Below are 10,966 nucleotides of genomic sequence, written 5' to 3' on the forward strand. Positions count from 1 at the left end.
GTCAAGAGGCAAGATGGTGGAAAAGAAAGGGCAGTTTATTACAGCTTGCTAGCAAGGGGGAAGATGGCTGACTAATGTCTCAAAGAACCATCTTAAGGGGGCACAAAATCTTACAGCAGTTATATAGGCCATTGGACTATAGGGGAGGGGGTTAGGAATGTTGACCTTCTGGTGATACAGACTGGGAGTCGCCACACCAGATCTCTCAGTTTTCACTGATGATGGCTGTCAGCATAGACTCTCTGTTCGGGGGTCATCACATTCCTAAGAAACTTGAAAGAACAAAGTTATCGTCTTATCGCAGCTGGGAGATAGATGCACAAGCAGGGGTCGTAAAATCTACAGAGCAGTTAGATCTCCTGGAGGGTGCATGTCCAGCTGGGTTAGTTTGTCAGAGGTCATTCAAAGTTACAATAGGGCTTCTCTTCTACAATATGGCTTCCCTCATGTCAACCTTGTCTTGAGCCGGTATCAGTAATAGTAGTAACAACAGTCAATATTTATTTTGCTCTTCCTCTGCCATGCCAGAAACTGCGTTAAGTACATTACTTGTGTCCCCTCATTTAATCTTCAGGAAAATGAGAATGTTCCAGTATTACCCCCATTTTATGACTGAAAAAACTGAGAAGTCAGAGAGGTTATGTAACTCATCCAAGGTCACACAGCTAGAAGGTGACAAAATCACCTCAAAAACTGGGCATATATATATACACACACACACACATATGCATGTAGGTATAAACTATAAAGTATTAAGATGCTGTTTTGAAATAAGTTCTCTTATGTTAAGAAAGCATCTTTCCATTCCTACCTTTTAAGATTTTTTTTAAGGAATAAGTATTTATTGAATACCTTTCAACGTCTATTATGATAAGCTCTTTTGTTTGTTTGAGCTGTTAATAAAATGTATAAATAATTTCCTTTCACAAAATTAAATTATCTTTGCATTCCTGGGGTAGACCTTCTGTAGTCCAAGATCATTTTCATTATACCATTGAATGGTAAACATGGGTACTTTATTTAGGAATTTCACATTCCCGTTAATGGAGCTAACCAGCGAGTTTTGAGGGGAGGGTTGCACTATCTATGTTGGGTTTTAGAACCAGGATTGGGTGGGTGTTAGAAACTCTCCCACCTCTTTCGTGTTCGGGAACAATGTACGGACCACACAAATGAACTCTTCCTTGAAAACGTTCAAGAATTCTCATGTAACTCCATCTAGATCCAGAGCCATTTTACGGTATAATTGCTTTATGACTTTCTTGGTTATTGATCTTTCATATGTCATGCTTATTCTGGAGTCAATGTTAGTAATAGGTATTTTTCCAGAAAATGCATTCATTTGTAGGAGAGTTTTGAAACATATTAATATACATTTCCATTGTGAATAGTATTTTCTTATACATTTAAAATGGTCTCTATTACTGGTTCTAGTCCCTTTCTCTTTGCCTCTTCCTGTTTTCTCCTTTTTCTTTATAACATTGCATAGAAATTTGTCCAATATTTGTATGTTTTTTATGCAGAACCAGTTAAGTTTCTTTATTTCATTTTTATTCTGCTTTACATATTTATTTCTACTTGTGTCTTTTCTTCCTTTTATTTAGGGGTTTTTCACTCAGCAGCATTTCATGAACATCTTTCCACATAAATAAATATGCCTTATTGTTATCATTTTTAGTGGCTGCAAAATAGTTTATTTTATGAGTGTGATGTATATAAGTTGCAAAGGTTACTAGCTCCCTTCCCCAAACTCAAGCCTGGATAAACTAAGGCAGAGAGATGGCAGCAAGAATCTGAGAACTGGCTGAGAGGCAGAAGATGGTCCAACACTGGCTCTTTCACCATTCAGTCTCAGGCTTCAGCCATGATCCCTATTAGCTAGAATGAAGAGAAGAGGGTAGGGCTCCTTGTTTTCTGATTCTACAGTAAGGAATAGGTGACATTTAATTCTCACAATAGTATGGAACTAGCATAGGATGAGAAAAATAGGCCAAAAGAAGGGAGCCTCTGTTTTCTCATCTGGAGAGATGAGAGAACCAGGCCCAGCCTTACGGATGGGCTGATTTCCAGAGGAAGCCTCGAAAGTAGCAGTTCCCCAGTTTCCTTCCTTGCTCTGTCTTCATGAAGGTCTGCATTTTCCCTCAACTAGATGTAAGCTCTCTCTGGACTCTGAACTCTAAAAGGTGAATTCGACACAGCTGCTGCCCCACAGGAGTTTACAAAGCTACACATGATTAGTGCTGTGGCCTGAAGAATGAATGCTTTAGATGTTCCGCGATTGAAAAGGAATGACAGAGGAGAGCCCTTCTCAGGGGCTCAACGGTAACGGAGATGCGCACATGTGTAACAGAAGGAGTGCCTTGAGAAGCAAACACACCACAAAATGTTTATTGTTAAATAATAAATAAGTGGCAAAGGAAATACAGGAAAGGAAACATTCATGAAATCCGAGTCACTAAAGTGCTTTCAAACATAAATTTTAAGAGACCAAGAAGCCTCGTCTGACCTTCAAACACTGTTTATAGATATTCAACAATTGTTTAAACATGGTCCCACGCTATTTCAGAAGGGAAGGGGAAAGTGTGGCTTTCTGTGTTGTTTGAGTTCCAATATGCATAGCCTATCAAATGACACTCAGGAGAACACAAAATTATTGCCAGACAAGAGAACTGGAATGTCCAAAGCCAAGTTCAAAGTCAAGATAAGAATTCGTTCATATGTCTGTATGGGGTCTTCACTATTTGTAAAGACATCTGAGTCTCTGGAGGTTAAATAACTATATTTTTGAATTCAGAGTGAGGACATCAGACCTAACCTATTAATCTACACAGTATATTGAACCAAATCTCAAATGATGCCCAGCAGGAAATAGGCTTTTTGAACTTTAAATCCTCCCTCCTCAAGTTCTACAAAAGAGAAGCAAAATTTTACAACAAATTGATTGGTTCAAGTGCATTTAAGGAATGGTTTCCATTCTAGAATGAAATAGGAGTTTCCCTAAGTCACCCATTTGTCTTCTTAAAGCAAGTGGCATTGCATTTTACCCTGACACCATAAGAAGAAAACACAACTGAGAGTATTTGTCTTCCACAGCTTTCGTCTTTTGAACAATGTACAAATTCCCAGCCTTGGAGGGTGGACCTGCGGGCCTCATTGAGCTCCCCCTCTCCCGGGCTGGAGCCCCTCCAGCCCCCTGGAGTCTGAACATCCCTGAGAGCCAGTCCCCTGGTGTGCTGTCTTGGTCTCCTGCCGTGCGGAGCTGGAGAGGTCAATGGCCACAGCGTCCAAGCTGTTCTCAGGGCTGCCTTCATCTGATCCTCTCTGAGATCCTGCCTGACTTTTGCTAGAACCTTCCTTGATGTGGTCAGAGCCCCAGAGTTCTGCCATCTTTTCTTCACTTCCTGGTTTCCTTATCATCCCTGTGGATTTTTTATGCATCCCTAGCAAAAAAAGGAAAAGAAAAAATAAAAATAGATATCTCTAAATTCAGCGATTAAGTAAATTTCTTCCTTGTCATTCTTCTCTAAATCCCATTAGAACTGCCCTTGTCGGCACTTGTCTCCGGGGCCTCCAGGAGGCCTCCCACTGCGAGGCGTTGAAAACTAGCCTCTGCCAGTCATGCGCAGCCGGTAAAGGTGCCTTGTTTGGATGATGTGGTGATTTTTTAAATTTTATTTTAAAATTCGTTGCCAACATTTTAAAATCAGAGATTGCACATCAAAAACCAGACTTCCAGCTTCTCTCAAAAAGTCAGAGTGTCTGGCAGTACTGGGCCCTCTTTCTTGTATGGCCACAGACCTCCGGTGCCCATTAGCAACCCGCCCACCCCTCCTCGGCCCCCTGCCCAACCCTCTCCCTCAGTCTCTTCAATCATTGAGGGCAAAGTCAAAACCATAGTATGCCTGGAGTCTCCAGTCCCAGCACAGTGTCTGGTGGGAGGGGGCTCAAAAAATGTTTGCTGAACAAAAACCCTCCCCCATCCCCCACCTAAGATGCTGCCCAACCCCTGACCCCAGTCTCCCTCCCTGCTTGGGGTGCTGTCTTGTGATTCATTTCTCCAAGCCTGCTGGTCTCTGGTAACAGCAAACAGACCAATAAGGTGCCGCTTCCTCAGAACGCCCAGCCCTAAGCTCGGACCACATCAGCGTAGACTGTCATAGCACCAAAAGTCTAAGGGACAGAAGAGCTCCGTGGAACCTGACCTCCTGACTCCCATATGCAAGGGGTTCATCAACTCCAGGTTTCACTGCTCTGCACTCTCCTGTCTCCTATTACCATGACCTCAATGGTATGGTTTCCAAAAATTCTACTTGCACTCGACATTTGGGAAACATATTTCACATAATTGAAGTATATCATTCCACTCCTAAAACCACGGCCTGATGCGACCTTTCCACACAGTCTACACAGTCCCAGTGAAAAAGAAGACAACTGGGCCGGCCCCGTGGCTTAGCGGTTAAGTGTGCGCACTCCACTACTGGCAGCCCGGGGTTTGGATCCCGGGCGCGCACAGATGCACCGCGACTCCAACCATGCTGAGGCCGCGTCCCACATACAGCAACTAGAGGGATGTGCAACTATGACATACAACTATCTACTGGGGCTTTGGGGGAAAAAAAAAAGGAGGAGGATTGGCAATAGATGTTAGCTCAGAGCCGGTCTTCCTCAGCAAAAAGAGGAGGATTAGCACGGATGTTAACTCAGGGCTGATCTTCCTCACAAAAAAAAAAAAAAGAAAGAAAAAGAAGGCAATTGACCAGATAATCTAAGCATCGTAATTAATTAAAAATCAGATGTGATATTTGGGACCTGAACCTGAGTAAATTTACATTGCTTTGCTTTGCAAATGGCTGCCTTATGTGGGACCATCCTCCCCCCCGCCCCCCATCTCTGGCCCTCATGCTCACTGCAGGGCAATCTTCCTTACCTAGGAGCCAGGGTGCACAAGAGCTCACCAGGCGGCGGTTGGCAGAGTCGAGGATGGAGTCGGGCAGCGGGATGCAGTGTCGCACCATGGCCCCGTAGAGCCCGTACTCCGCCATCACGCTGCTGCCGCCCCAGCGCTTCTCCTGCTTCCGCCACTTGGCCCTCCGGTTTTGAAACCAGACCTGGTTGGAGGCAGGAGGGGAAGTAGAGGGGCGTACAGAGGAAAGAGGCGGTGAAGAAGGACGCTTAGCGGTGTCCCTAGCACAGAGTTCTAAAAAGGGCCAACTACCCACTCAGGGGGGCATCTAGGACTCAGACCTTTCAGGAGCTGTGCCACCGCTCACTCAGCACTCATGGGGTCCTGCGCCACCAGTTTCCCCTCAGGTTGTCCACAGTGTCAGGAATGACACACATCAAATCTAAATATTCCCACATTGTGTAAAGAAGTCCATTTTTCACATTGATTGGAAATAGTTCACCTGGGCAATGGCCCCTCCTAATCTCAGGTTATTGGATTGCATTATCTTAATAAAAGAATAGCATTGAATATTGTTTAGGTGAGTTACTGTAATGGCGTATCTTCTGGCCTGGAGAAATGGCTAAGGTGTATTGTCAGCAAAGAGGCTAAGGAGTATAACGTGATACCTTTTTGTAAAAACAAAGAACAAAATTCTATGTGTATATGTGAGTGTGTGTGCATTTGTGTACATATATATTTTTTGGGGGGGCCAGATAAATATATGCCATGGAGATTGGTGTGCAGAAAGGTCCCATCAGGCTGTTTACATTGGTTTCTTTGAGTGTTTGTAGTGGAGGGATAGTCATTTTTTTCACTAATATATCTTTATATAGTCTCTAGTTGCAGCACACATTATTGTGTGATTTTTAAGAATGATTTAATAGAAGGAAAAACGGCGTGTGGGGCCGGCTGGCACAGCAGTTAAGTGCACGCGCTCTGCTTTAGCGGCCCAGGGTTCGCGGGTTCGGATCCTGGGTGCGCACCGACACACTGCTTGTCAAGCCATGCTGTGGCGGCGTCCCGTATAAAGTAGAGGAGGATGGGCACAGATGTTAGCCCAGGGCGGATCTTCCTCAGCAAAAAAAACAAAAGGAAAAAAGGTGTGAAGGTTGCAGGGAATATCCTCTGGGAAAGAACACAAAGGACGGCTCTAGCATTGTGGTGCTTGCATCTGAATGACCCCCAGTCTGCTGTGAAGGGGAACGTGTTGGGCTGTGCAGAGGCGGCTGTGGGTTGAGTATGTGGGGATAAGATGTTCTCTATGGTGTCTTTGGGAAGGAGAAAGGGGACTCCAGACACCTGTATTCGGTCTTCGGGGAGCTGGGTTTTCACAGCCAGCATTTCCCGGGCGTACACGTCAGGGTAGTGGGCCTCACTGAATGCCTTCTCCAGCTCTTCCAGCTGGTGGGCGGTGAAAACAGTCCTGCAGGGAGGCCAGAAACACACGTGGGCACGTGTCCACAAGAGGCCCCAGGCTTCCCAGCCTAGAGGACCCCTGGGGCTGCCTCCCCCATTGTCCATGCCCCAAAAGGCCACCTCATCATAACCGGGCATCCCACCTCTGAATGATTCGCCTCTGGAAAGTACAGAAGTTTGGTTCAAACAATACAGAGTTCTTTAGCTTTTTTCTCCTCAATGAATTTCATCAACTCATTCTAAGAAGACCCATTTTAAAGGCCCATAAAATTGTGTCTGTAAATTGCTACAAAGATTGTCCTGCAGCCTCCTGGAAATTGCGGAAATATGTTCTTAAATGGCTACCGTTCCCTTCCTACTGCCAACCAGTTGGCCACTAGGCCTGCTGTAGCCCAGAGCCGTGTGTTTTCAGATGCTGAGTCCCAAGGAAAGGTCAGAGAAGACGGCCTGGCCTGTACCTGTGCCGCCGCTTCTTCCTCTTGCTCGGGGTGGGGGGCGCCTTCAGTCCACTCCTGTCTGCAGGTGGGCTGTCCTCACCTGTTAGCACAAGGAGAAAGAGAGGACTTTAAAGGTGAGCATATTTTTCATTTTATTTTCAGATTTTAATTTGAGGATTGAAGCAATGGACCTGTCAGAGAATGAGAGTGTTGACCAGGACAAGCCCGCATTTGTAGCACTCACTATATTACAGGTACAGTGCTCAGCACTGTCCATGCATTATTGCAATTATTCTTCATAAATTAAAAGAACTCCAAGGTAGCTGCTATTATGATTCTATTTTTACAGATGACAAAACTGAGGCACAGAGAGATTAACTAACTTTCCCCAAATCATACAGGTAGTAAATGATAAGTTGGGGTTCAAACCCCAGACTGTGTGAAGCCAAAGCTACTTGATCACTAATTGCATTTCCTAACCCCACTCAGCTCCCAAATTCATCCACTTCCTTCTGCCTCCAACTTCCTCATCTTAACCAATACACCAACATTTCTCAAAGGGAGGGCTGAGGTTTGCGACATCAGAACCTTTGTCAGAACTGCACTCCCTGCCCCGCTGTACCAATTCTGAATCTCTGGAAACAGAGTCCAGGAAACTCATTCTTGACAAGTGTGCCCAGATGATTCCTAGATGCACATGCATTCCTAGGAGCCCCACTCCAGTCTGCTTTATCCTTTGATATCCATTATATCATATGTTAGAAGGTTAGAAGACTAAACTCTTGTCAGATTCACTGTTAATAAGCATATTTGGGGGGGCCGGCCCGTGGCCTAGCGGTTAAGTGCACACGCTCCACTGCTGGCGGCCCCACCCAGATCCCAGGCGCGCACTAACGCACTGCTTGTCAGGCCATGCTGTGGCGGCGTCCCACATAAAGTGGAGGAAGATGGGCATGGATGTTAGCTCAGGGCCAGTCTTCCTCAGCAAAAAGAGGAGGATTGGCATGGATGTTAGCTCAGGGCTGATCTTCCTCACACACACAAAAATAATAAAAAAAAAAAGAAAAAAGCATATTTGTTTCAAAATACTATAAAAATAAAGGCAAAAATAATAAAATATTAATTTTATTCCTACATCAATTAGCTCACCAGAAAACTGTATGCTTGGATTATAATATTGTAATATCCATGCTGTCCAATCTGGTACCATTAGACACATAAGGTTATTGAGCACATGAAATGTGGCCAGTCCAAATTGAGACCTGCTGTAAATGTAAAATAGTCAGTGTATTTAGAAGACTTAGGACCTCCCAAAAAGTAAAATATTAATACTTTTTATATTGATTACATCTAAAATGATAATATTTAGTGTGTATTAGATTAAATAAAATATAGTATTTAAATTAATTTCACCTATTTATTTTTCCTCTTTAATGTGGCTTTGAGGAATTTTCGTTACACTCGCAATTACATGATGTTTCTATTGGACAGTGTTGCTCCTGATCTTCCAGAAATGCCCTCACAGACTAAGCTGTAGTTGCATTTTGCCTTTCATTTAATCAGTGCTCACAGAGGAAAGCACCCATCCTATGAAGGTGGTTTCTGCATTTTTAGTGAAACAACTAATAGGGGGTTCATTGCATCTCACACAGAGACTCCTGAAATAAAGTCGTTGTAGAGCGGAAGGAAAGCCCCCTCGCCTGATGCTCTGGCGGGCATCCTTTACTGTTAGTGGAGGCCCAATGTACTCTTTTTGTTTGGGCTGCCAGGATGCTCAGCTCTAGGTTCTACTGCATAGTTTCAGTCCATGTTTTCTTGTGTCATTCTCCATTTTCTTACCCACACCCAAACCTCTAGATATCTTGGCCCTTGCCCTTTACAGAATTTCATTGCTTCCTCTTGTTGCCCCATAATCCGCCTCGACTTCTTTGAGGAAACAGGCGGGCTCGGAACAAAACGCTGAGCATAATCACAATGTAATTGGTAAGGCTGTTTCTCACTTGTGGGGAGGAGGGCGGGCGGCGCGAGGAGGGAAACCCGGTACCCAGACTCCCTTTTCAGCACCCCGGAAGAAGGACAGTTCCAGGCCTCCGAGGCCGCGCTCTCCAAGGACCCGTCAATCATTCAATCAACTCAGCAAACATTTGAGCGCCCGCCAAGTACAGGGTTCCGTGCTGCTGATGAACAAGGCAGGCCTAGGAGTCTTGGACTTAACGCCATTCCCAGAGGCCGAGAGTCGCGCGGGTCGCGGGGGGAGAGGCCCTCGGGAGACCGCTGTTGGGTCGCCGAGATCCCCAGGATAGGTCCGGAACCGGGTGGTGGTATCCGCAGACTTGGCGGGGACCAGATCCCGGAGGAGAGGCAGGGATTTGGGGAGAGGCAAGGGGCAGGAGGTGCGGCTGCGAGAATACGCCTCCCCCGACGGCACCACGCTCCCGGGTCCCCGCTTCCTTTAGATCTGGGATGCTGGGGGTGGGGCTCAGTGGGACGATGGGTGTGTTACCCTGCACAGCCCAAGCCCGAGGGAACAGAGGCAGGAGCGGGATGGCCTGGCTTGATTACCGGACGTTGAGACGCTCTCGCTGCGCTTCTGGTGGCCGGGCGGGGGAGGCGGGCGGCCGGGGGCTTGCGGGGCGGCAGGCTCGGGCCCCTCGGGCGGCAGGAACGGCACATCGGCTAGAAGCAGACAGGGCGCCCTAGCGGCCACGGGCTGCTGCGCGCCGAAGCCGCAGAGGAGACCGAGCCCCAGCGGGAGGGCCCCGCGCGCCAGGCAGGGGCCGCCGAGCCCGGGACCTGGGCAGGGCGTCGCCGCCGGGCCTTCGCAGCCCGATCCCGGCCCGGGGCCGCCAGGAGACGGCATCTCGGCCTCCAGGCCCAGCAGGTCAGTGATGGCGAAGCCCCGGGGGCGCGAGCCGGTGGGGGAGCCACCGGGCACCAGCGCCCTGCTCCTGGCGCGCCCTTCGGAAAGCGCGTCCCGGCCGGTCATGGCTTCTCAGTCGGCGAGGCTTGACCCTCTCTAGGTCACCTTTGCAGAGGGGGCTCAGCTCAGAGGACGCTTTATACGACTGGGCCTCCCGTCAGACCCAGAAGGCCAGGAGGGCTCCAATCAGCCGGGCGCTGACGCGTCATCGCTCCGGACCCCGCGAGATGGGGACGCCACTAGTTCCCCTCCCTTGGGTCGCCGCCCTCCCAGCTGCAGCCTCCTCCTTCTCCCCTCTCCTCTCCAGTTGTCCCCCTGCTCACTCCCACTCCCGTTTTCTCGGTGGGAGGAAAGTAGGGAGGGGACAACGACCCCGCTATCTTCCAGTCCCTCTGAAAACCGCAGCTTCCAGACCCCGGCGCGGTCTTCCTTTCCCTTCCAGATTGTCTGGGTGGCAGTCCCGCTCACAGCTGCCCTGAAGCCTCCCTCCTACCATCCAGTCGCGCATTAAGACCTAGGGCCCCATTCCCAACCACACTCCCACAGCTACCTTGCCAGCCCCCCCAACTCCACCGGCGGAGCCAAGAGGGCCTTCCCCGAAAATCCCCAGGGAGGAAGGAGAGGAAAACGTTTATTTAATCCGTGCCCACTCCACCTCCAGCCAAGTCCACACCCCAGCGCTCTAATGGCGGGTCTGTGGGGGGTCGCAAAATTCACACGAGCTGGGAGAAGGAGAAGTAGAGAGACAGGAGGGAGTGGAGTAGACCGGGCTAAGATGATGGGTAAGGGTGTCAGATTTAGAAAACTAAATTACAGGAGGTCCAGTGAAATTTGAATTTCAGATAAACTTATACAATTTTAGTATAGTATGTATCAGTATTTTATCTGGCAACCCTAAAGGGGAGGGGCGCGGTAAATTGGAAAATAAGGACCTGTCCACTGGGACCCACCTTTCTTCACGGAGGCGAAAAAATTGTCAGATTTAATGAGTATTTAAAGAGAGCCTGATTTTCATGTGAAATGCCCATATTTGTTAAAGTTGGCGCCAAAGCACGTGGATAAGACATCCCTGGCTCATACGCGGCAAACCTGAGCCCACTCAATCCGAATCTCCCGGAGCCCTGAGCCCAGCCTTCTCGAACGTAGAACCTCCGAAGCAGAATCTCTTCAGTCGCACCCCCTGAGGGCCGAGAAGTTGGAGGTCACCCAGCCGCGGGAGGCGGCCACTCTCCCAGCCCAGCCGGGACG

The 10,966-nt window shown here is 47.9% G+C and overlaps 1 protein-coding gene across 1 annotated transcript; it reads right to left on the bottom strand.

Moving 5' to 3' along the window:
* Window positions 1-3,150: 3,150 nt before the first annotated feature.
* On the bottom strand, window positions 3,151-9,784 carry VSX1 (visual system homeobox 1). The gene is made up of 5 exons (XM_004441953.1): window positions 9,361-9,784; window positions 6,820-6,898; window positions 6,245-6,368; window positions 4,928-5,108; window positions 3,151-3,440 (listed from the first exon to the last, which is right to left on the bottom strand). Exons 1-5 carry the CDS (start codon window positions 9,782-9,784, stop codon window positions 3,151-3,153), a joined length of 1,098 nt encoding a protein of 365 aa, XP_004442010.1.
* Window positions 9,785-10,966: the final 1,182 nt, after the last annotated feature.

Source organism: Ceratotherium simum, chromosome 21, assembly GCF_057802395.1.
Source record: "Ceratotherium simum simum isolate JZ-2026a chromosome 21, ASM5780239v1, whole genome shotgun sequence".
Classification (NCBI taxonomy): Eukaryota; Metazoa; Chordata; class Mammalia; order Perissodactyla; family Rhinocerotidae; genus Ceratotherium; species Ceratotherium simum.